This window comes from Salvia splendens, chromosome 17 (assembly GCF_004379255.2).
Source record: "Salvia splendens isolate huo1 chromosome 17, SspV2, whole genome shotgun sequence".
In the NCBI taxonomy this organism is placed as follows: domain Eukaryota; kingdom Viridiplantae; phylum Streptophyta; class Magnoliopsida; order Lamiales; family Lamiaceae; genus Salvia; species Salvia splendens.
Window position 1 is genome coordinate 20,359,039 of NC_056048.1, and position 27,111 is coordinate 20,386,149.

Sequence of the window (27,111 nt, forward strand, 5' to 3'; positions counted from 1 at the left end):
AGTGTATTCTTGGCAAGTCTAAGAAACTACCATATCCAAAAGGTACTCACTCATCACAAACACCTCTAGACTATGCTCATAGTGACTTGTGGGGGCCTTCTCCTGTGAATTCTGTTGGTGGAGGAAGGTATTACATGTCTATAATAGATGATTATTCTAGGAAGATGTGGTTATACATCTTGAAAGAAAAATCAGAGGCCTTTACTCGGTTCAAAGATTGGTGTGTCTTGGTGGAGAAAGAAAAGGGCAGGACATTGGGATGTTTAAGAACAGACAATGGCCTGGAATTTTTGTCCAAAGACTTTGAGAGTTTCTGTAGTGAGAGAGGTATTAAGAGGCACAGAACGGCTCCTCTGAACCCTCAACAAAATGGGGTTGCAGAGAGAGCCAACCGAACCATCTTGGAGAGGGTGAGGTGTATGTTACTCAGCTCAGGGTTGGAGAAGAGGTTCTGGGCCGAGGCTGCTGCTACTGCAGTCAAGCTATTAAATAAATGTCCATCTTCTGTAATAGGTGGGGATACCCCTGATTTCAGATGGTATGGAACCTATGGAGACTACTCAAATCTCAGGATATTTGGCTGCCAAGCGTATGCACATCTGAAACAAAGCAAGTTGGATGCAAGAGCTGTAAAGTGTGTGCATCTGGGAAACCAATCTGGTGTTAAAGGGTATAGGCTATGGAGCATTGAACCTGGGAACCACAAGATCATTGTGAGTCGAGATGTGATTTTCAATGAGTCTGTGATGCCCCTCAACAAATCACAAGATTCTGGAAAACCTACTGCTGCATCTGATGAAGTTGTGATTTCTGAGGTGGAGTCTGAGAGAGTGGTTTTAGGAGAAGCTGATGATGGGAATGATGAAATTCCAATAGATGAGTCAGGTGGAGACACTGAGGATCTCAGCCATTACCAGCTGGCTCGAGATAGAACCAGAAGAAGGAACATCAAGCTGCCTGCCAGAATTGCAGACTCAGAAATGTTGTACTTTGCTTTGTGTGTGGCTGAGGAGGTAGAGTTTGCGGAGCCAGCAAATTACAAGGATGCCATGAATAGCAAGGAAAGAAGTGAGTGGATGAAAGCAATGATTGAGGAAATAGACTCACTACTGAAAAATGGGACATGGGTGCTTGTTGACAAAGTTGATGGTAGGAGAGTTGTGAGCTGCAAGTGGATTTTCAAGAAAAAGATTGAATCTGCTGACAACAAGAAGATCAGATTCAAAGCTAGACTTGTAGCTAGAGGCTTCACTCAAGAATATGGAATTGACTATAATGAGGTGTTCTCACCGGTTGTCAAGCATACTTCCATTAGAACTCTATTGGCTGTGGTTGCTAAGTTGGATTGGGAACTTGAACAGCTGGATGTAAAGACAGCATTCTTACATGGAGACTTGGTGGAGACAATCTACATGCAACAGCCAGAGGGTTTTGAGAAGGTGGGAGAGGAAGACAAGGTATGCTTGCTAAAGAAAAGCATATATGGATTGAAACAAGCAAGTAGGCAATGGCATCTCAAATTTGACAGCTATGTACTGAAAAATGGCTTTGTCAGATCCAAGTTTGATGAGTGTGTACATCAAAAGGAAAGGAGGCAGAGTTGTAGCTTATCTACTCTTGTATGTAGATGACATGTTAGTGGCTGGATCAAGCAAAGAGGAGATTCAGCAGATTAAGCATGATCTGAAATGTGCGTTTGATATGAAAGATTTGGGAAGTGCTAAGAGGATATTGGGCATGAATATAGTCAGAAATCGAGCCAAGAAGGAAATATAGTTGAATCAAACTGATTATATTTCAAGATTGGTGAAAAAGTTCCAGATGAATGGATCAAAAATAGCTTCAACTCCACTTGCTCAGCATATCAGGCTTTCTGTGGAGCAGAAGCCAAAAACAGACCAGCAGAGGTTTGAAATGGAGAAAATCCCTTACTCCAATGTTGTTGGGAGCATCATGTATGCAATGATAGGTTCAAGACCATATGTGGCTCAAGCTATAAGTGTCACAAGCAGATTTATGAGTGACCATGGCAGAGAGCACTGGTTGGCTCTCAAGTACTTAAATGGAGCTGGAGATCTTGGAATCTTGTTCAGAGGAAATAATGAAGTAAAGGGAGATGCATTGGTGGGATATTGTGACAGTGACTATGCTGGAAATGTGGACAATCGAAGGTCTCAGTCAGGCTATATATTCACTTTGTTTGGAGGAGCAGTGAGCTGGAAATCAGGATTGCAAAACGTGGTTGCATTATCCACAACTGAGGCAATATATAGCGTTGACATCTGCAGTGAAGGAGTCGTTTTGGCTAAAAGGAATTGCTTCAGACTTTGGCATAGTTCAGTCAGCTATAGCCATTGGGTGTGATAGCAATAGTGCTATTGCTTTGGCTAAAAACAATGTGTTTCATGAAAGGAGCAAACACATAGATGTGCGTTTGCATTTTATTAGAGAAGAGATGGAGAAAGGAAGGGTGAAAGTGTTCAAGGTAAACACCTTGGATAATCCAGCCGACATGTTAACCAAAGTCTTGCCAAAGGAGAAGTTTGAGCATTGCTTGAGGTTGGTTGGAATGTGTAGAAAAACTGAGTGCTCAGCAAATTGCATTCAAGGTGGAGAATTGTAAATATTGTATGCCAAGTTGCTGAGCTGAATCGGATGAAGTCGAGTAAGGAAATCAAGTCAGCCGCTCCAGAGCTTCAGGAGCCGTTGGATGACGCGCCTAAAGCTGAGATTAAATCTCAGCCTCTAGATTCAACTAGCCGTTGGATTTAATAGTTTGTTAGCAACGGTTATAGTTTTAGCTTAGCTTTGTTCTTGATATATACTCAACAGAGAATGAACTGAGATTGTAGATTGAATCAAGATAGCAATACAATTTCTTCTTCTCAAATTCTTGCTTTACTTTTCGATTGTGTTTCTCGGCAAAACCAACAGTTTTGTGAGGGCTGAACAAGGTAGTATTCAAAATTTTCAAAAAATTACAAAGTGAAAACAAAAAAAAATGGCTGTTGGGTAGGGGCTTAAGCCCCTCCCTCAGCCTTACCGTGTCCGCCAGTGGTCAGAATTATCCGTACCACTCTCGATTAACGCAAGTTTAACATTATTTATTTTATTTTATATATTTAATTTCATCCTAATACATTAAAATTAATATTGATATATTTAGTTTTATAAATTACATGAAAATCAAAGTTAGTTTTCTTATTTTATTTATTTATTTGAAGTTGTAAAGAAACCAAACAAATGATTGTAGATTTTTAATTCATATGCAGAATTATGACATCAATAATAAATTTTTAGGTATTGAAATAAATATGAATGTATAAAAACAAAACAAATAATGGTAACGATGACTAATGTTTACAAAACATTTCTCCCCTAAATAAAACTAATAAGATTATAATTGACGAAACCAATGATTTTGAGCAGACGTTGTCAAGTGATACCCTATGCTTGTTCATATTTTGTAACGCTGTATAGAAAATAAGCAACAAATAATTTAGTAATTTTCATGCGACACATTTCCAATATTCAGGCCACTAATAATTTGTTCAACTCGTTGCTTCTCTTGGAGCATTCCTTTCCTCTCGAGCCCTTTAACAAGAAGCTTATACGTGCAATCCATGGGCACGAACCCCTTCCGCGCCATCTCCTCGAACATGATGCAAGCTCGATCGAGCCTCCCGTTCCTGCAGAGGCGGCTCACCAACAGCGAGTACGTCCCAAGATCCATACCGACGTCGTTCTTGAACATGTGGCTCAGCAGAAAGGTGAGCACCTTCATTCTGTTCAATGTGCAGCACATCTTCAACAACGGCGCATAGGTCGTTCGATCCGGCTTGCACTTATCCTCCTCCATTCTCTTCAGTATGTTGAGAGCCTTCTCCTCCTGCAACCCGTTAGCCGCGATGAGGATGAGCGTGTTGTACGTCGCCACCTTGGGAGAAACTCCCTGCCTCGACATGTCGTCGAAGACAGCATCGGAGTCCTTCAGCCTGCCTGCTCGGCTTAGCGCATGGATGAAGACGTCGTAGAAGGCAGCATCGGGGGAACACCCGCTCTGCTTCATCTCCTCGTAAATCTGGAGTGCCTTATCCGTTTCTTTCGCCTTTGAAAACGCGCTCATGAGAACCGTGTATGTCACCACACTAGGTTGCTGACCCTTCCCCTTCATTTCCTCCAACGTGGCCTCAACTTTGCGAAAATCTCTCTCGCGACAGTAGCTCTCGATCACACAAGTGTAGGTGACTGAATCCGGGGAGAACCCGTGCTCCTGCATCTCAGCAATCGTCTTCTTAGCCTTTTCCATCTGCCTCGTTTTACACCATCCGTGGACCAACACATTGTAGGTCCGCAAATTAGGAGGGATTCGATCCGTATGGTAGAGGTGAACTCGTTCAGCATGCTCGACGCTTCCTTGCTTCACCAATGCATCCATCACCATATTCACGGCTGTGACGTCTTTCTCCACTCCATACACCTCCATCTTCTTGAATGCCTCGACTACATCATCATACTTCCCGGCCCTTGCAAGACGCCTCACCACATTAGTCATCGTGTCCAACGTGACATACCCTTCCAAGCTCTTCATTTCTTCCACCAGCTCCCACATAACATCGAATTTCCTCATCCTCCCCAAATTGTCGACCATCAAGTTGTAAAGACGAGCCGAATGAGCGCTCCCATTGTGCGTCTCGGCCCACTTAAAGAATCCGAACGCTGGAATCCAGTCGCAGCTGAACCTCGTCAGCACTTGCTCCACCAAATCCTCGGAGAAATTCACACCACAACCCTCCAGAGCTCTCACAACCGAATCAGGGGATTTGAATTTGAGGTGATGATTCTTCATAACCTCACTCACCTTATCAATATCAGTCTCAACAATATCATTAACTAGGCTTTTCACATCAACATCTCGAGCACGAATCTGGTGCTTTTCAATCCAGTAAGATACCGAGGGAGGCACAAAATCGTCCTCCTTCGACTTCTTAGCGCGTGCCTCATCCGGCTCCTCACCAGAAAATCTAACCCAATCGGGAAGCGCAGGCGACTCATCCACCCTTGGATCAGCAACAGTGCAAAGCCGATTGAGAAATGTAGGGCTAAATCCATTTACATTAGGAGCATAATCTCCTCTGTAATTATTCTTCAATAAAAACGAAGCCTGCCGCAGCCACGAAGAGTAGAAAATCTTCGATATTGATAACATTCTGATGAAATCGAAAACAAAAATTATATCCTGATTATAGAAAACAAAACGAAGGTGTTTAACAAATGCTGCAATTATCGGTAGACAATGATGAAAAATCAAATTCAACCGAAAAAATCAGGTGCAAAATTTCAAAGGAGCATTTCTTCGAGCAGGTATAGTGCAGTGGAGAGGAATCAAAATAGCATACTTGCTGAGATCCTTCTGCTAATCTGCTCCAACAATGGAAGAGATGGCAGAGTTAATTGCTCGAAACAGTAAAATAAAATTTCGAAGAGACGAAGAGGTTAGAGGGAGAGAGCGAGGATCCAGGTTTGGAAACGGTGTTCAAACAGTTTTTAACTACTGGAGTACTCACTTTTTCCAAATATCCAACAATTCAAAACATTAAAAATATATGAAATAGGAGTAGATTAATACTTATTTAAATAAAAAAAAATCAAATTTTATTCTAAATTAGTGTAACACTTAATTTATTTTATGTTAGTTCAAATTTAAATAAATTAAGTAATGCTCCATATAAACATGGTATAAAAATAATATAAATAAGAGTAAACTGAAAAATAGTATCAAGAAAATGAAGTTCGCACATGTTATGGACGATGGATGATCACATTTTAGGTGCTAATTTTTACCATTTTTCCTCTGATATCATTAATAAGGCTACCGATAATCATACTATGACCCTTAATTTGTGCTTTTACTTAAATTATTATAATCCATTTGCACTTACTAACTAACTAATAAAAATTGGATCAAACTTTAAACAATTATTATAAACCACTTTTTTCGTTGTTTATTAGAAATGCATTAACTAATTTCCAAAATAAAAAGGGTGTACACAAAATTAAAGTCAATTAATTTTATAATTAGTTTTATTAATAAATAATTTTTGTTGGTCCGACGAAGTCAAATCGACGTCATCGCTTTACTCATTTATAATATACTAGTATTTTTAAAGTTGGACAAAAAAAATCATAATAAAATAAGTAATATTATAGTATAAGGCATATATATCTCTAACCTTAAAATTTACCTCCCCAATATTTTCTTTAAAAATATTTTTTAATAAACCATGTTTTAATAGTTCTAATAGATCCAAAGATTGGAAGGTATAAATCCAAAATTCGACCTAATTCCACCTGAGAACAGTAGTCTCATTTTGATGTTTTGGAAAATCCACAAAAAATAGTCTCATTTCTAAAAATGGAAAGTTTGTATATCATATTTTACCCACTTTTTTCTCTATCTCCCACACTTTTACTTATTTCTTTCTCTCTATCTTTTTTACTTTACTATTTTACGTCTGAGGCTATTTTAGAATCATCTAAAAGGTTGCTTCTAAAATATAATTATATTTTGTCAAAGTGTCCAAATGTGATTTTTCCTACCGTACCAAAATAGAGTGAACCCTATTTTTTATGTACTATTTTTTAGTTAACTCTAGAATTTAAATGAGTCTTTTGGAATGCGTATAAAGTTTAAATAGAGTGTGGACCTCTCCAATTATATTGTTCTCTGCACAATTTTCTCTCGTCTACCATATTTCCACTTTCCAAATTTCCTCACTCTTTCTCTGTACAATCTTCTCAGCAAGTAAAATAATCTATGAACTCGAACGAAAGGCTGTCTCACTGCTTATCATCCAGATATTTCACTGCTTCTTAAACACCAACACATTCCAATCTTCGACCAAGGGAAGGGGCGTCCATGGTATTTTCGACGGGGTAAGGATAATGCTTCTATGGAAGAAGGTTCAAGACTTGCGTTTGGCGGAGATTTATTTTGGTTGCTTGGGCGATTGGCGAACGGGCTTTATAGCTAATATTGGAAATTGTTCCATCCTGATTGCATCAATTTGATGCATATTTTATGGACTCAGGTTGACTAAGGAATTGGGCTATAGGAAGTTAGAGGTGAAAAGTGATAGTCTTTGTCGGAATTTCTATGCTTATAAAATGTATGAATTGTCTATAATTATTGTTCGTGTGTGGATTACACCCAAATTTTAATTCAGTAGCGATTCAACATGTGTGTGATTCACTATGTGCAATTGTGCATAAGGAAGGAGATTTTCGGCTTATTATTTATCAGATTTTGTTTATATAGTTTTTAGAGAGGAGTTCATGTTCTTGACACACAACTGTTGGAACTTGGTGGCTAGTTTGCACCATAATAGACTAGATATTGCACATACTCAGTTTGTTTTTTTGTTACCTACTATTGTTGTACCACGTAAATATACTCCCTTCGTTCCTTCATAGTTGAGTAATTTTTCCATTTTAGCAAGTTCTTTTATAGTTGAGTCATTTCCATACATAATAATAATTAACAATTTTTTTTCTCTCATACTTTTTTCTATCTATTTTATTCACTTTCTACTCTATTCTATCTACTTTTTCTCTATTTTATTTTTTTATTTTGGGCATCAGCAGTGGGGAGCCCTAAGGCGCGCCCTAAAGCCAGCCCTATGCACGGCCACGTCAGCATTTTATCATCCTACCCTTTCACCTGCAGTGGAGCGCCCTATAGGTTTTACTATTGTTTTATTAATTAGTTTGAATGTTTTCAAATATATAAATGCAAACTAATTAAAAAAACACAACGATTAACTAAAAAACGGTAAATACTACATTGATTAAAAAAAATTACACGAGTTAAAAAAAAAAGTTGACTACTCTACCAAAGCCCCAACTCCGGCGCAGCTCATCGATCAACCCATGGAGGTATTCGGCTCTGGCCGGGTCCGTACACTTCATGAGGGCGTTATGCTTGTCCAACAACGTCCGCGCCATCGAGGCCGTTGCCAACTCCTCGTAGGCAAGTGCCGACGGGGTCGGGGTCGGGATCGGCGATGGGGGGGCGGCCGCGGCTTGCGAGGAGGATGTCGCCTTCGCCTTCCCCTTGTTCTTCGCAGCCTTGACGCCTACGGGATGCCGGGAGGACATCGGTGTGCCGAAACTCTCATCCTCCATGTACGTCCGGTTGAGGTCCACCGGATATGCGCCGCTTTCGCTGCTCATGTAACCACCAGTGTCGGTAGTCTTCGTCCTCTTTGTCGCACCGGTCTGTAGAATCCCGCCTTGGAACTTCTGCTTGTCCTTCAAGAGCGCCCAGACATTGAAATGCTTGAAGTCACCGTACATGGACTAGTACGACAACAATGCTCTATCGCGCACTTCGCTCAGGTTCTCGCCGCTTCCCTGCTCCCTCGAGCACTTCTCGTATTCCGCCGCGAACATGTTGACTTGCTTCTTAACCTGATCCTAGTGCTTGCGGAGCTGCTTTTGGTTGTTCGTGAATACCGGGTCCTCCGAGATATCCACCCTACACCTCGCCAAGACGAGGGTTTCATCCGGTTGGTAGTTTGTCCTCCGGGGGGTACTCTTCATTTGTTGCCAGAGGTGGCAACTTGTATACCCGGTACTTGATCCGCTTCTTTCTGGCGGGGGGCGGCGCGGCGGGAAGGGGCGGCGGGGCGAGTTGATGACGGCTCCATGTCAGACAGACCGCACGAATCCGTACTGAATTCGAGATCGTACTGCGTGTCGGAGTCGAACGACCGATATTCGTCAGGTTGTGTACCCGGCCAACGTGCACCACCTCCAAACATCGGACTATTGGGACTTGAGTAATCACCGGAATCCATTTTCTAGTGTAAATTGAGAGTGAAAATGCGAATGAAAATGTTACAAATGAAGGTGGGGTAGGGGTATTTATATAAATGAATTTTTCGAATTTTAAAAATAAAATTAAAACAAAAACGTGTTGCATCGTCCGCGCCATCGTCCGCGTCGCTCGCAGTGGGGGACGATGGCGCGGACGATGCCCTATCGTCCGCGCTTCCTCTGCGGACTATCTGTCGGGCGAGGACGACACATCGTCCATCGTCCGCGCACCCACAGTGGCGGACGATGGCACGCCCGAGGCATCGGACGGCCTATCATCCGCCCCACTCTGGGTGCCCTTAGAGTGAACTATAAAACTAGTACTCAGAAATTGGGGATTACACCACTTTAGTACTCAACATCTACAAAATCACATTTCAGTAAAAAAATTTTCATAAATTTCAAATCCAATTCTTTGATTTTTGTGTCAGAGAGAGAGGCATTGAAAAAAACATTTGCAAAAAGGATTACCATAGTCTGAAAAAATGGACAAATGCAGATATCAAATTGTGGATAATACGAACTTTCAGCCTTTAAAAAAGTTCAAAAAACCCCGAATTTAGAATTGTTCGATTTTTCCTCAAATTTAGTTTATGGACAGATATCTTGTATCAGTCGCTTTAGCAGAGGACTAAATTTGAGATTTACAAAACTTTTTGACTGAAAATATGATTTTGTGAATGTTGATACCGAAAACATTTCCTGGGTACTAGTTTTAGGATTCACTCTTTTATCTATCTATTTAACACAATAAATACTCCCTCCGTCCTACATAAATAGACCAATTGGGATTGGCACGGATTTTAATGAGTAATTAGCAAAGTAAGAGAGAAGAGAAAAAATAGTTGAAATTGTATAGTAGAGATGGGCCCATAAATGAAAAGGTAAAAAAAGATAAAAAGGTTGTCATAAATGAATATGTGACTATTTATATAGGACGGACAAAAAATGAAATATGGTCAATTCCTATGGGATGGTGGAAGTATCTTTTTTTTATTAAATTTCATGCTAAAAAACTTCGCCTCAACTATGAGGAAACATAGAGAGTAGTATATTAGTTCCCTTCTCCCACTCTATAATTTCAAAGATAAAATAAGTTGAGACCCAAAATACGACACAATTAAATTCTTCTCTATTTTGATATGACTGGATTGCCACTAATATAACTCGACTTTAAAAGCCGATCGAGTCACAAAATTCCCAACTTTGAAAATAGACGAAACATTAGATTTACTAATAAGATACTAAAGTATGAACAAAATGAGCAATCCTCGTCAAAAAAAAAAAAAAAAAGAAAGCCAAGAAATAAAATAATCCAAAAATGAATATCTCTTGACAACAAATGTTTTGTAATAACTCAAATAAGTTAGAGCATTTTTACGGACCCCTACTCGGGACAAAGCAAAAACAGCCCCGCGACTGATCTTCCGGTATCATGCCGCCGCCTCTAGTGGTGTCGATCGACTCGAGCAGCCTCACAACCTCGTCCATCTCCGGCCTTTTATTCGGATTCGCATCCCAACACCGTTTCATAATGCTAGCAAGAGAGCTGGGGCAACAACGGGGTATGTCCGGCCGTAGATTCTACCAAATGTTAGATTAGATTAAACATTAACTAACAATCATATGTAGAGGAATATTGTAACTTAACATAAAAAAAATTGGCAAAAAAGTTTACCTGGTTAACAACAGCTGAAGTCATATCCGCAAAGCTAATATCAGGATAAGGCAGATCACAACAATATATTTGCCATACGCAAACTCCAAAGCTGTAAACATCGCATTTCCGGTTATAAGGCTTCCCTTCAAGTACCTAAATAGACGATGCCAATTTGTTATAGAGAATACCATAGATGATAGTATGATACCAATTTGTCACTAAATAGATGATACCAATTTCTTATAGATAATGCAATAAAGGATTTTGATTAACACAGTATAACTTTTAGAGAAATACCATAGATGATACCAATTTGTCATGAAAATTGCAATAAAGGATATTGATTTACATTTACTTTTAGAGAAATACCTCGGGGGCCATGTAGCCTAGGGTTCCGGTTGTACCGGTCATTTCGCATGGATTACTAGCCTCAACACGAGCGACTCCAAAATCAGCGATTTTCAGTTTTCCTTCCGAGTCAAAAAGCATGTTTTCTACTTTGACATCACGGTGTGCAATCTTTTGCGCGTGAAGATAGCTCAGCCTACAACAAACATGATATCATATAAAGGTAAAACGTCTTACAAAATGGAAAAAAAACTATGTTTTGTCAAAGATTTACCCCTTAGCCAGGTCCAGAGCAAGCTGGATCACAACTTTAAATGGTAGCTTCTTTATTCTATTTTGGAATAAATAGTTCTTCAACGTGCCACCAGGAAGATATTCTACCACAACACAACATGACAATGGTGGAACGTTGGTATAGCGGTCCGATGAGTCTTTTACGGGAATTTTCAGTTGTGGCAACCCCATCGACGCGCCAACAAACTATAACAAAGAATCATTTGTTATCATGAATAATCTTTAACAAAGAAGCATTGGGGAAAAAAAGTTAGATATGTACATTTGTGATGTTTGGATGGTTGAGATTGTGCCAAACCGAAACCTCCTTTTTGAATAAGGATCGAATCTCAGCGGCTTCAGCAGCTGTTCTTGTGCCATCCTCCCAATCCAACAACTTAACTGCACAAGAAAGATGCCAAACATGTTAAATTTTGAATGTAACATGTTATGTCGAAGAAGAAGATTGAAGAGAGTACCTGCAACGTCCTGGCCATCATAAGTGGCACGGTAAATTGTGCCATAGCTTCCCTGAGCTATGAGTTTGACAAGTTCTAACTTGGTAGGATCGATCTCCCACGGCTCTCTAGGTTTCTTCTGCGTTTCGAAATTCTTGGACCAGACTTTGCTCAATTGCAAATCTAAACTCTTGAGATCGATCTTATCAGCACGAAAGATCATACTGTTTCGATTTCCCTTGAGTTCCTTGCTCGTGCTCGGATCCATATCAACAATTTTTATCTAGAACAACCAAACTAATATAATGAGTTTACAAAATCAAACATAAGCATTCCTATCTCTTTTATTCTCCACATAAATTCTAACGCAAATAGGAATAGGTAAAACGACTTGTAAATCATAAGATTCATATAAAAGAGAGAATTAAAAGAAAATTTTGACTTTTAAAAATATTGTTCTTAACAGAGATAATAAGTAAACCCTAATTTTTTGTAATCGCAAAAAATCATATGAAAAAAAAAAGATGACAAGAACTATGTCACATATCATTATACTTAATAGCAATAAATGCAGGCATATGTTATAAACGAAGCAAATAAAATTATTAGTAAGAAAAGCGAATAAATGTTAAGAATACGTACATGGGAGGAGCGAGAGAGCAAAGAAGGGTTTGATGAGGTTTAATAGAGTTTTTGGGAAGAAGAAGAATGAGGTTTTATAGAGTTTTTGGATAGATAGAGTCCGAGTCCTAAGGAAATCAGGTTTATTCTGTTATTTTAGATATAGAGATAAAAGATAGAGAGAGATTTTATTTGTGACCAAAAATAAAAAGATATATATATATAGAGAGAGAGAGAGAGCGGGTCTTTAGCCTGATTAATCCAGGTTTTACATATATTGAGATATAGTCTTTTCTTTTACCTGATAAAATCCAGGGTTAATTTATTATATAGAATTAATTAATTGTTCTATATACTAATATTTGATTTCAAATTGGAAGATATGGTTAGTTCAATCATAGTTATCCATTATAATTCGATTAGATTTAGTGTGCATGCTTATCTTCCAATTAAATTTGGTTTTGTATTAGAGGAATGAGACAAATGCGAATATGCCCCTTGATCTTACTTTACCTTAATTATGTTATTGCAAAGAAACATTCAATCTTGCCAATATGTTGAAACAATTTTGTGGTTTCTCAATTTAGAGAAACAAACAAGTAGGAGTGGACAAGAACGAGAAAAGATTAAAAAAAAAACTAAGCTTAAAATAAGATGGACTATATGGCATCAAGTCATCAACAATAAATCTACTTGACACACCATGGTGGATCATTCATTCATTTGTCCCAGTAAGTAGGATCAAATGACAAATCTGACACATGTCGGATTAAAAAATGACCCATCGAAGAGAAAATTAAGCTTAAAAATGATCATATCATCAATAAATTCACCTAACGTGAATGGTGGATCATTTGTGCCAAGTAGAATAAATATGACATGTAGAATAAATTAAGTTTAAGAATGACCCGCCTTTACAAATTTGCCACCTATCATGAAATTTGTAGCTTTTAAAACTATTTTTCAAATTCATAATAAATAATTCGTCTAAAATTTATGATTTTTAATAGTAATATCCCAATTAGATTTATACTTACCTGAATATAATTTTGAAATGACTACTCTCTTTGTCCGCTATTAAAAGTCTCGGTTTGTCATTATGCTCGGTTCATAATTAGGAGTCACGGTTCACTTTTACTATAAATGATATGTAGACATCACATTTCGTTCACATTTGATTATAAAACAAATACTCCCTCCGGTCCATAGTAGTGAATCCATTTCTTTTCGGCATGGTGATTAAGAAAAACTATATTAAGTAAGTTAAGTAAATGAAAAATAAAGTAAAAAAAAGGAAAAAAGGTAGACATATGAAAAGGGAATGAAGTAAGATAAAGTAAAGTAAATGAGAAGGAATGTGTTGACTTTTACTAAAAAAGAAAATGACTCCAGTACTATGGAACGTGCCAAAATGAATCAACTACTATGGAACGGATGAAGTAATAAATAAAAATGGGTGTCACATTATACTATCTTTTTTCACTCACATTGTTAAAACCTGTGTCGAACTGGACCATGACTCTTAAATCCTAATGTCTGGTGGAGGAGTAATTATTAAATTAGTATAGACTATATAATTCATAGAAATCTTTTTGATGATATGCAATTATGCATCTAACTCAGATTCCGTATTCATATTTCCACTTTTGTTTTTAAAAATTATATGTAGGCTCTAGATATATTTGATAAAATATCATAAATCTGAATGAGTTTTCATTAGAAAATAACATGAGCACAAGTAATATACTTAGAGAAAAATGCAAACATTTCAAAATGCAACTTTAAGGAATCTAAGAAGCAATGCAAAGTAGCAATAATTGAATGGGATATCAAACCAAACTCGTCTATAAATGGAGTACTAGTAATTAATTTTTATTTCAATAAATATTCGAATATATATATATATATATATATATATATATATATATATATATATATATATATAGGGTTTTGATCTATGCAAAACTGGATTTAAATACAGAAACGCAGAACAATATCATAATTATGGCACTTTTAGGTCATAATTAGGTAATTTGTAGGTCATGCTAACAAAGCATGACCTAAAACGATCTTAGTATGACATTAAATCTAAATATTATAATATGACCTAAAATTGCTTAATTATGACCTTCCGTGTTTTTGGTTAATTATTGACCATTAGATCATCTAATCCTAGGGCTGAGATTTGGTCTGCATTTCTGGATTTAAACACATACTTATTTTGATCATCTCCCTATATATATATATATATATATATATATATATGGATAGGATCCAACAAATTCGAGTCTTAAAAAATGTTGAGTACAACTGCACAAGTATTTTTATCCTACAAATTTCGTCTCAATTTAAATCCAAGATTATACCATATATATCCAATGGCATACTTCTAATTACATTTACTTATAAATTTTGAAATATGTTATTCAATTTTTTTATAATCAGAATCTTAATTTCCACGAATTAAGTTGCACTACGATAATTTTTCCAGACGTCTAATATATTCTGGAAGTCAAGATCCTACTACAACGAGGAATAGTGGAATACTAGAAACCCAAAATGATATTCCTAAACAATAGAATTAGAGAATATGATGCGACGAAATTTTGGGTGATTGTATTTATTATTAGTAGTATTATACAAAACCCCAAAAAGATAGTATTGTCTCCACGTCCACGTTAGACAAAAAGCTCATTTTCCTAGCCAGGTCACACACTAAAAAAATTATTCGATAAAATTTATCGGAGTTTGAGATCGATAATTCGAAGATTTATGTATTTAGTCAACTAATATGTATTTAATACTAAGTAATTTGCACTTAAACTAACAAAAAGGTCGTGGTCCATGAAGGCAGTTTCCAGTTCTAGATTAGATCAATGATATCATGATTAAAGTGATGTTTGTTGGCAATGAAAATATTTCAATAGTAATATTTTAACTTTAATGGGCACTATATGATTTCTCTTTTTGTGACTTTGGAATTATTTATCAACTTTGATTAACCTTTTTTTCCTGACATTACTTACTTTTCCTTCTGCATTTCTTTAGCCAATATCAAGAGAGCATCAATACTTTAATATGAGATGAAGGAGTCTTTTGTTAATTTGTACTCCATTTACTTGATTTTATAATAATAACGTGGTTTCAGATTTAGTTATTTTTATAATTTGGAAAATCAGAATAATGATCATATAAGTAGCTGTATATATAAACTGAGAAATTAAATGGATTATCGTACATATTGAAAAATAATATAACCTGAAAAACATAGTTGGTATTTACCACTTTTGTTTGCTTTTATATTTATTCATCCGGTTGGCAAGAATTTAACATGAAGGTCAGAAATGCAATTGTACTAAATTCAATTTATTATCTAACTTGGTCTGCTACGAACTGAATTCCAAACCAATGCTTTAAATGAAATAACAAACATTATCAAAAAATATGTCAAAGAATGATCAAGAATTTATGACTAAAACTTTTCACAAGAAAACTATTTGTCTTGGTTAATTAGTCACTTAGTTATATAAATATGTCAAAATACCCTTTTGATATTGGGCCTCGTTCCTTTATTAAAATGTAAAATTATCATATTATAAGTAATTTTTTCCAAAAAAGTATATTCAAATAATACTTTTCTTAAAAAAATTCGCCTACCTCAAAATATAGTCACACTCGCATATAATGCTGACACGGTCATTCCTCAAAATGGCTAGAAAAAATTCAATAGTCGACCAATTTTGGAAACATAAATTTGACAACATAATAATAATGGCGAATGTAACCATAAATACAAATTTCACGAGATGTATGTTGTCGCGATTGAAGAATTTCTCAGAAGTTAGATAATTAGGTGTGGGCGGGACCATGGTTAGTAATTGTAGACCTCACGTGGCCGATCATGTATGGTCCCACCCTTTTAAATTCCACGGCGCTCCAAACATTAATTCCCTTCTACTTTTTTGCCATGTTTTATAATCGGTTGATTTTATTACCACTATTTATTAGTGATCTTGGTGTGGTTATATAATGGGGACATTTTCTTTTTTACCCTCTTTTACTTGTTTTATATAATTACCGGATACTGGTTATGATTTTACTCTCTCCGTCTCAAGTTAATTGTTTCATACTCCCCCGTCCATTAAATATGCAACATTTGAGAATCAGCACATGTTTTTATGTAATATTGTTTTGTGAGTTAATGAAGAGAGAGTAAAATAAGAGAGATGAAAAAGTAGAAATAGAGATATTTCTATTTTAGGAAACGTTTCATTTTTAATGAGACAATCCAAAAAGGAAAACGTTTCATTTTTAATGGGACAAAGGGAGTATTTTATTTTAGACCGTTTTGAAAAGTATGAACAATTTCCTTTTTAGTCCGTCAATGGAGTATGAATTTTATAATTTTGAAAACCCAATAACACTACTAATAATGTAGATCTCACTTTCCAATAATATTACTCCCACTATTACCTCTATTTATCTATCTTATTTTATCATTTGTACATTAAAACTTGCATTTAATCAAAAGTTTATATTTTGAAAGGATAGAGAGAGTATATTAATCGGTCAAATAGCCTACTGTTGTTGTTTGATAGGCCCCATCCTTAAAAGTAATAAGCATTGGGTTAATTTTAAGTGTGTAAAAATATTGTTTAAAAATTTAAGTACTATTATTTCATTTTGCTACTTTTAGAGTAGAGTATATTTACTTTTTTTTTTGTCTTGTTCTTTGCTTCTCCTTCAATCCAACTTTTGCTTTCTTATGTTATTGTTTTCCACGATAGCTATTTTGAATTAAAACAACCAACCAGTCCATATGGTAAATTACTATAATTCCTTAGCCGTCATGAACGGCCGTAAAGAAGATAGAATCATTAAAGAAAAAAGAAGAAAGAACAGATCGTGTTTGCAAAAATAATTCGTAGAATCATGATAAATAATGCACTCACATTAAAATCATTACCGTGTCATCAAAACTTATTAAGTACTATCCACTTAATTAAAGTAGTACGACATTTTCTCTTCAGCTAATATACATTACTCTAGTTGAAATCATAATAGATATATTATAAATGAAGAACTAATATTGATAATAGAATATATTAAGGTACTAAAACTTAGCTTTAAGGCGTTAACCAATAGTAAAATGTATTCGAATCAGTTAATATACATGAATTCGGAGTGTACAAATTGTAGCTCAAAATTATAAAAATAAAACCTCAACAATTGGCAAAACTAATACTCCCTCCGTCCCGGACTACTTGCACTTATTTCCTTTCTGGGCGTCCCAAGTTATTTGCACTCTTTCCATTTTTAGTAAAAATTATCACCTACAGCCGTAATATTTGACTTTGTCTATCACTCATTCCTTAATCTCCGTGCCGAAAAGGAAACGTTCGAGTAGTCCGGGACGGAGGGAGTATAATAGTAAGATTTTTATAACTATCCCAATAAAGCTATTAATATGTGGACCTTACTAATTAATAGGTTCTTGCATGTAAAAAATATAAATAAAGAATTTTAGATCTACAAAAAAAATTGTAATTAAAGAAAAAAATTGTTTGTAACGAATATACTTACTTTGCATGTAACAGATTCTGACTGAAATAGTAAGAGATGGCATAATATCATACTACGCATTTTCATTAGTAGTTAATCCAATAATTGAGCACTAATGACTTTCTTAAATGAAAATTATTCGCAATTAACAATAATAATATAGTACAACCAAAAGCAAGTCGTTAAATTTCGTAACTGAAAATTGAAATCAGTTAAAAAATTATGACGGAAATGAAATTCTCTAGAAAATGTTAAATAGTATAATTCTTAAGAAAATGAAGATAATAAAAGAAACATCCTGGATAATAAACATGTACTCTATATATAATTTGCCATTAAATTAATTTCGTCAGCGTTATTTACGTTAGTTTTCCCTCCCAACAACAGCCCATATTTGGCATAGTTTGCTGTGCTGTGCATATATAACTTCCACAATGCAACACAGCAGACACTCTTCTTCTTCTTTTATCTTTGCTGGGGTAGTGGGGCCTTTGTTTTCTTGAAGAAAAATCCCTTGTTTATTTTCTTTTCTGTTTCCCGCTCCTTTCTCGAATCTCACCATCTTTCGTTTGACTCCTTTGTTTCTTACAAAACAAAAGAATAGTGTCTCTTTTTTATGTGTGTGTGTTGTTGTGTGATTCAGACAGGAAATGCAAACATAGATAGAGAAATAGATGATGGAAGAGGGGTGCAAGAATTCCAGAGGAGAGGGAGAGATCATGGAAACTCCCGAGAGAAGCAAGAACAGCCGAATCGCCTCTTCCATTGCCAAATTTGAGGTTTAATTAATTCTTATGTTAACACTTTCTGAATTTTTATTGTAGTGCTTCTGAATTGGTAAATTGATTAAGAAGCAGCATACATCCCAGATTCACCTTGCTTCCTGTGAAAATGAGTAGTTATCATTTCAATTTATTCAAACAATTTATGAATGTACTTAACAATGCTGATGAATTGATGACATGTTCAGGACTCCCCCGTGTTTAACTTTCTGAACAATCTCTCCCCAATCAAGCCGGTATACATCTCTCAGACGATAAATCCGCTTAGCTTCGCTTCCCTTCCATCCGTTTTCACTTCACCGCAGCTTCTTCGCAGGTAACATTTCCATCTCTTGTAAAATCTCAAGTTTATGCATTTGTGTTTTATGTTATTCTGTTCCTGTGTGCAGGCATAGTCTTTCAGATCCATCAAAACCTGAGTTCTCCTCTGATCCAAGCACGCGACTAGTCTCTATCAACTTGGACGAACAAAGGGAAAATCTCGATCCAAATTTTGAAAATGCTGGTGAGCCATCAAGGCTTGATGTTGAGCTTGCAAATTATGAGTCCAGCATTGAGAAATCGAACGAGGATGTGTTAGGCACTTGTTCAGCTCTTGTGGAAGGCCAGAGGAGCGTAAACATGAGTGAGGCGAACGTGGATGTGTTAAGCACTACCAATGTAAACAGTTGGCAGAGTTTGATCAATGATGCATCCAATCTATTAACCTTTGAATCACCAAACGCAGAGGATTACAACAAGTCCGTTGATCCTGCATCGGCTTTCTATAGGAGCATTAGAAATGCGATACAGAACGCTCAATCCCTTGGTGCAGCAGCCTGTGGTGAACCAGTTGAAGACATGCCTTGCCAGCCTGATGGAGAAATTGAAAATGGTGATGCTTCTTCAAAGATGGATTATGAGGTAAAAATTGCAAATTAGAGTGTTTTTTCATCCAATTTTTCACAATGTAATGTAACTTCATTTCCCTATATTTACAGAATCTTTCTGGTCTATGCCGTGGTATGAGAAGGCGCTGTCTCGTCTATGAGATGGCAGGAGGCCGTAGGAAGCATATGGAGGATGGATCAGCTTGTGATTCGCCTCTTATGCTAACGACTAGTGGCAGTGCTTCATCGGACAAGCAAACAGGTAGGACTAAGACAGAAAATGACTGCTCTCGTCTCTTGCCTGGGATCGGCTTGCATTTGAATGCTCTTGCAGCGACTCCCAAGGACTTAAAAATTGTCAATCACGAGTCTTCAGCTTCTGGTAGATTATTGATCGGACCAAGCTCATCTGCCAATTTTCGCCAAGACTTGCTAAGAAACTACTCGTTGGAAAGAGCAAATGATGCATTAGAAAATGGACGTATCGCGAATGAAGACATCAATCCGAGTAGTCCAAAGAAAAGGAGGTATGAGAGTCATACGAAGATACAGTTTTAATAAGCTCATTGGTTCTAAAATTGCTTGGATTTGATTGTTTAGGCGTAGGTCAGAGCAAGGGGGAGACGGTGAATCTTGTAAGCGATGCAACTGCAAAAAAACCAAGTGCTTAAAACTGTAAGTTCGAAAAGCCTAAAATGGCAACGGTGAATATGTGTAGCTAATGGTATAGTGTGGAATGCAGTTACTGTGAGTGCTTTGCTGCTGGTGTCTACTGTGTGGAGCCGTGCGCGTGTATAGACTGCTTCAACAAGCCCATCCACGAAGACGTTGTCCTTGCCACTCGCAAGCAGATTGAATCGAGAAATCCTCTTGCATTTGCTCCCAAAGTGATCAGGACCTCTGATTCCCCATCAGAGATAGGGGGGGTATGAACCTTCAACACTCGTCGTACGCATACGCATGTGTTAAAACTAAATTTGTTTGCTACGTCTCGTGCAGGATGACTTCACCAACACCCCTGCTTCTTCGCGCCATAAAAGAGGATGCAACTGCAAGAAATCCGGCTGCCTCAAGAAATACTGTGAATGCTACCAAGTATGTATACATATCTTTTCTTTACTTGGTGTCGTTGCTGACAGTGGATCTTTCGTCTCTTCAAGGGAGGCGTCGGATGCTCCATTAACTGCAGATGCGAAGGTTGCAAAAACGCGTTTGGAAGAAAAGACAGTGAGCATAAACACACTCTCCTCTTCCACATTTGCTCTTTTTTTCCTTGGCTGATTAACTTGATTTTCTATACACAAGGCTCATGTGCATCAGCAGCAGAGCATGAGCACGAAGAAGATGAAAACGACAGCAGAAGCATGTACAATGCTCCAATCCACGATGATCTTGATAGGTATGCAGGCTTAATTTCCTTGAGTTGTGGTCGAATTGAATAATGATAAACATTCTGTTTTTTGATCTTGCAGTCAACAGTCACATCAGCCGTTCGCAAAGAAGAGGCCACCTCGAGCCTCTTTTCCTCCCATCGGCTCGTATGCATTTCCACCGCCACCTAAACTGAGGCCTAATTGTGAAGAGGAAGTTGATGAGATGCCACATTTTCTCGTTGGAGGAGAGTCTCCGATCAAGACATCCTCACCTAACAAGAAAAGAGTTTCTCCGCCTCAGACATTGCCCGGTCTGAGGAAGTTGATACTTCAGTCCATTCCGTCGTTCCCTTCCCTTGCACCGAGCCAGTGAGACGAGCTCTCTTCGTCTGCTTGTTTTTCATGTGCATTGCTATATATGTTCGGGCCCAGTGTGTTGTTTTATTGAATAAAATGCTATGTTAATCTATTGATTCTTTTGCTGTTTGAGCAATGTGTTTTTTATACAAAGTTCTGTAATTTCATGGGGTCACATTAAATTGGTCATACCAAAATGTTGTAGTCTTTATTTTTCCATCGATTGAAACATGATTATCATTACGATAATGTATTACTATAAAAATTGATGGCTAAACTGCGGATAGTTTTAGTAAATTATGGAGTAGAAGATAGGTAGCATTTCACATTTTTAATGAATTTTTTAGTCCAATTTCAGTTGTTATAAATTAAAAACTAAAGTCCAAATTTTATTTTTTACATTTGCTCTAAATTTTTTTAGGTTCTATACATTAAATTTGTTACTATTACATTTTGGTCTCAAACAATATGTTTTGGTCTACAGTTAACATTTTATGGCGGTCAAACGTATTTTAACCAAATTAGTGATTTTTTTTCAAATATAGTTAACCAGATTAACTTAATTAATTCAATATTAAAATTAATAAAATATATTTTTACCTATAATAATATTAATATTCATAAAATATTTTTACATACAAATCAAATTTATTAAATTTATAAAATATTTTTCACCTATAATAAAAATAAAACTTAATTACAATTTATAAATATTAACAAATTTAATTTTTATTATTGGTAAAATACATAGGAAAAATATATTATCAAATTTAATTTAATATGATTTTTATAAAATATTTTTAAAAATATAATTTAATTTAATTTAGTAGTAGTATTTATTATAGGTAAGAAGTATTTTATAAATTTTAATAATAAATTAATTCGGTTAATCTGGCTAATTAGATTTATAATTAAGTCATTAATTTGGTCAAAATATGTTTGAACGTTAAATTTAACATAAAATTTTAATTATGGACCAAAATATATTGTTTGAGACATTAATACACTTAGGCATGTTTTATAGATGGGTTTAGAGTGGATTGCATTTAATCAAACTCTTTAAGCCTATGTTTTGTATTCTGGATTGTTTTTAGGAAAAGCCCGACGGGCAGGTCAAAATTATCCAGGCCCGAAATGAATAGTGTCAAATTCTACTATTACTATTGGAAATTTAATCCACTCAAATTTTGAGGGTTTATTCATTGTTTTACGAGGTTTTCCCCCTTTACCCTTCGATTTCTTCCCTTCCATTCTCTCTCTGCGTTTCTTCCTAATCACAACCCTCGTTCATTCAATTTTGCCTCCTCCTTATTCTGGCTTATTCAATTGGTGTGGTGTCGTTACTAGTAATTTTGGCTTATTCTGCCCTCTGCATTGTGCTGGAAAATATGTTAGGGGAGGCAGGGAGGGATGGCTGGAGACGTTGGAGTTTTTTTTTTTTTTTTTAAGGAGGATCAGCGATGGTTCCCCATCTACTCCCGAAGTGACTCGGACCCTCGGCCTAACGGTCGGAGGTGAAGCGTCTTACCACCGAGCTGCGCTTCGTTGTCTTGGAGGGGACCAACGGGTCCACCTGCCTTCTCTCCAGTCACGGGTCCAAACCAGTTAACCTATCTTCCCAATTATGGGCCTGACCAGTTAACCTATCTCCCCGCTCCTGGGTTCAGACCAGTGAACTCATCACCCCCAGGGGAAATAAATACCCAAGATGCACCTCCCAGGGGTCGAACACGTGACCTCTAGGATGGCGCGGTATCCTTGCCCCCTTCTCAACCACACGTGACCTCTAGGCTGGAGACGTTGGAGTTGTTGATGTAGATTTGAGCAATGATGAGTGGCATATAATTTCTAGAATTTAGCCTATTTGTTGTAGATTTTTGCTTGCTAAATTTGATTGGAGTCGTTTTGTTCTTGAATTTGAACTCAAATTCATCTCTAACATACTCCCTTTGTCCGCAAAATATTGTCTAAGTTTGACTCGGCACGGGTTTTAAGAAATGTGAAGAAAAAGTGAGTGGAAAAAGTTAGTGGAACATAGGTCCCACATTATATATTGATTTTATAATAAAATGTGAGTGTAATGAATTAGTTGAAAGTATGGTACATTTACCAAAAATGGAAAAAAAAGCATAGTGGACAACATATCATGGACAGAGGGAGTATTTGCTTCTCAATTCTCAAGTATTGGTCGACTTAGAATTTTTCAATAGTAATAACATTACATAAAAAATGTACTCCATATTTTTAAGGGTAATAAAGTCATTTCACAAACATCATAAACTGTCACACCCAAACCCTTTTGACGATAAATAAACACAAATTTGAGTAAAGAAATAATATACAAACATGAACATATTCTCTATCCAACACATATATCCAGAAGCATTAAATATCATAAATACTTTCATATACATATGCATATGTCTCTCTATTCCTTTTTATGATTAAGTGACGGATCAAGCATGGTATCTGTCCGGGATCTACATTGTATATGACCCGTAGGTCCCTTTTATTTATTTGACATTTCCACGAAAGTCCCTCTTTGTATTGACCTTTCCACGAATGCCCCTCTTTGCATTTCGACCTTTCCACGAAGGTCCCTCTTTGATTTGACCTATCCACGAAGGTCCCTCTTTGCATATTTTCTTTGACCCGTAGGTCCATTATCATTATATATGACCCGTAGGTCTATTGCCATTTTATATCAGATCTAGGGCAAGACCTTCACATATCCTCTTTAATCTCATGATTCGAATAATTCCAATGCAATACGTCAAATATATCCATTGTACCAATTACTTATCCATATATTCCATCAAATCATTCCAATACTATAGATAAACATATCAATAGCACAAATCACACATCCACATCATATTACACCATCAATATCAAATAATACATAACTATATTAGGTTCATATCATATAATCCAAATATTCAATCCAAGACAACAAATATCAATTAATCATATAACATATGTTAAGATTTAAAAGTATGATTTATACATAAATATGAGAAAGGGTCTAACCAAACTTCTTATTCCGTCTCCTCATTCACAACTCTCAGTCTAACTACATAAGCTCAAAGATGTAGTATTTATTTTTCTCCACATTCTATATTCACACCCTCCGTCGCCTTCCTATCTTATATTGTTATATTGTTGAGATCAGGATCTCATGTGTTGAGAATCACACACTCTCTCTCACTACCTCTCCCTCTCTTGTATAATCCTGCACTACTGTACTTCTGTGAGATTCTTGCGAGAATCAGTATTTATATATCTTGTACGTTTTCTCATACTCTTTTATTTATCTATTTATAAGTTTTTTATGTGTGGCTAATTTTATAAGTATTGGATAAACTAAGCGATGAGATACCAAGGAATTAATTAAAAATGTATTAATTTAATATGGAAAGAAAACTTTATTTTGGTGAAAAATAAACATAATTTGTTATGGCTATTTCCTTGGGTCGGGAATTCGCCCGTTGTTGCCATGAAAAGGCGTTTGTAGGGCTTCTGTTCTTTTGACATAGGATGATTGGCCATTTTCAAGTTAAGTCTATTTTTGTAAACTTCCAAGATATAAAGTCATTCTTTTCAAATTTAATATATATGTCTTTAATTCTGGCTCTTTAAAATTGAGATTGGATAAACCAATATGTTATTACACAATACGACCCTGGCCAATAAGTGTTTTAACAACACGGTTTTGACGGTCCTGTTAAAAATGGTATCAGTTTTAGTAAATTATGGAGTAGAAGATGGGTAGCATTTCACATTTTTAATGAATTTTTTAGTCCAATTTCAGTTGATATAAATTAAAAACTAAAGTCCAAATTTGATTTTTTACATTTGCTCTAAAAAAATTTTGGTTCTATAAATTAAATTTGTTACTATTACATTTTGGTCTCAAACAATATGTTTTGGTCTACAGTTAACATTTTCTGTTAAATTTAACGGTCAAACGTATTTTAACAAAATTAATGATTTTTTTCAAATATAGTTAACCAGATTAACTTAATTAATTCAATATTAAAATTAATAAAATATATTTTTACCTATAATAATATTAATATTCATAAAATATTTTTACATACAAATAAAATTTATTAAATTTATAAAATATTTTTCACCTATAATAAAAATAAAACTTAATTACAATTTATAAATATTAACAAATTTAATTTTTATTATTGGTAAAATACATAGGAAAAATATATTATCAAATTTAATTTAATATGATTTTTATAAAATATTTTAAAAAATATAATTTAATTTAATTTAGTAGTAGTATTTATTATAGGTAAAAAGTATTTTATAAATTTTATTAATAAATTAATTCGGTTAATCTGGCTAATTAGATTTATAATTAAGTCATTAATTTGGTCAAAATATGTTTGAACGTTAAATTTAACATAAAATTTTAATTATGGACCAAAACATATTGTTTGAGACAGTAATACACTTAGGCATGTTTTATAGGTGGGTTTAGAATGGATTGCATTTAATCAAACTCTATAAGCCCATGTTTTGTATTCTGGACTGTTTTTAGGAAAAGCCCGACGAACAAGTAAAAATTATCCAGGCCCGAAATGAATAGTGTCAAATTCTACTATTACTATTGAAATTTAATCCACTCAAATTTTGAGGGTTTATTCAATGTTTTACGAGGTTTTCCCCCTCTACCCTTCGATTTCTTCCCTTCCATTCTCTAGCTCTGCGTTTCACAAACATCATAAACTGTCCACCCCAACCCTTTTGATGTATATACATACAGTAAATAAACACAAATTTAAGTAAAGAATTCAAATACTAACACGAACATATTCTCTATCCAACACATATATCCAGAAGCATTAAATATCATAAATACTTTCATATACATATGCATATGTCTCTCTATTCCTTTTTATTATTATGTGATGGATCAAGCCTGGCATCTGTCCGGGATCTCCATTGTATACGACCCGTAGGTCCCTTTTATTTATTTGACATTTCCACGAAGGTCCCTCTTTTTATTGACCTTTCCACGAAGGCCCCTCTTTGCATTTCGACCTTTCCACGAAGGTCCCTCTTTGATTTGACCTATCCACGAAGGTCCCTCTTTGCATATTTTCTTTGACCCGTAGGTCCATTATCATTATATATGACCCGTAGGTCTATTGCCATTTTATATCAGATCTAGGGCAAGACCTTCACATATCCTCTTTAATTTCATGATTCGAATAATTCCAATGCAATCCGTCAAATATATCCATTGTACCAATTACTTATCCATATATTCCATCAAATCATTCCAATATTATAGATAAACATATCAATAGCACAAATCACATATCCACATCATATTACACTATCAATATCAAATAATACATAACTATATTAGATTCACATCATATAATCCAAATATTCAATCCAAGACAACAAATATCAATTAATCATATAACATAGGTTAAGATTTAAAAGTATGATTTATACATAAATATGAGAAAGAGTCTAACCAAACTTCTTATTCTGTCTCCTCGTTCACAACTCTCAGTCCTAACTACATAAGCTCAAAGATGTAATATTTATTTTTCTCCCGATTCTATATTCACACCCTCCGTCGCCTTCCTATTCTTTTTTTCTTATTTTCTCCTTATACTCTCTAATATGGAGGTGTCCTCAAATAGCTTAGTCATAGCTTTTAAATTAGTCCACCTAATACATGCATTGTTTCTCCCACTACCACATATTATATTATTTAATGCATATATAGTTTTATTAAAATACTATGGCGGCTAAAATTTGATCAAATTTAAAAGTTTCCTAAACTAGACGTACCCCATATGCTATATAATATACTCCTCTGTCCCCCAGACTACTTGCACTTATTTCCTTTCTGGGCGTCCCAAGTTATTTGCACTCTTTCCATTTTTAGTAAAAATT

The 27,111-nt window shown here is 35.7% G+C and overlaps 3 protein-coding genes across 3 annotated transcripts; 1 reads left to right on the forward strand and 2 right to left on the reverse strand.

Annotated features, from left to right (window-relative positions):
* Positions 1 to 3,309: 3,309 nt before the first annotated feature.
* LOC121773382 (pentatricopeptide repeat-containing protein At3g22670, mitochondrial-like) lies at positions 3,310 to 5,664 on the reverse strand. The gene is made up of 2 exons (XM_042170233.1): positions 5,400 to 5,664; positions 3,310 to 5,210 (listed from the first exon to the last, which is right to left on the reverse strand). The coding sequence occupies exon 2, from the start codon at positions 5,207 to 5,209 to the stop codon at positions 3,500 to 3,502; it is 1,710 nt and encodes a 569-aa protein (XP_042026167.1). The 5' UTR covers position 5,210; positions 5,400 to 5,664; the 3' UTR covers positions 3,310 to 3,499.
* Positions 5,665 to 10,166: 4,502 nt separating this feature from the next.
* Positions 10,167 to 12,283, reverse strand: LOC121773840 (serine/threonine-protein kinase STY13-like). The gene is made up of 7 exons (XM_042170757.1): positions 12,259 to 12,283; positions 11,638 to 11,899; positions 11,442 to 11,560; positions 11,160 to 11,365; positions 10,907 to 11,081; positions 10,556 to 10,690; positions 10,167 to 10,461 (listed from the first exon to the last, which is right to left on the reverse strand). The coding sequence occupies exons 2-7, from the start codon at positions 11,882 to 11,884 to the stop codon at positions 10,255 to 10,257; spliced, it is 1,089 nt and encodes a 362-aa protein (XP_042026691.1). The 5' UTR covers positions 11,885 to 11,899; positions 12,259 to 12,283; the 3' UTR covers positions 10,167 to 10,254.
* A 5,932-nt stretch (positions 12,284 to 18,215) lies between these two features.
* Positions 18,216 to 21,369, forward strand: LOC121773500 (protein tesmin/TSO1-like CXC 2). The gene is made up of 10 exons (XM_042170373.1): positions 18,216 to 18,578; positions 18,770 to 18,897; positions 18,971 to 19,484; positions 19,562 to 19,977; positions 20,051 to 20,125; positions 20,193 to 20,376; positions 20,450 to 20,545; positions 20,611 to 20,677; positions 20,756 to 20,849; positions 20,923 to 21,369. The coding sequence occupies exons 1-10, from the start codon at positions 18,474 to 18,476 to the stop codon at positions 21,194 to 21,196; spliced, it is 1,953 nt and encodes a 650-aa protein (XP_042026307.1). The 5' UTR covers positions 18,216 to 18,473; the 3' UTR covers positions 21,197 to 21,369.
* The last annotated feature ends 5,742 nt before the right edge of the window (positions 21,370 to 27,111 follow it).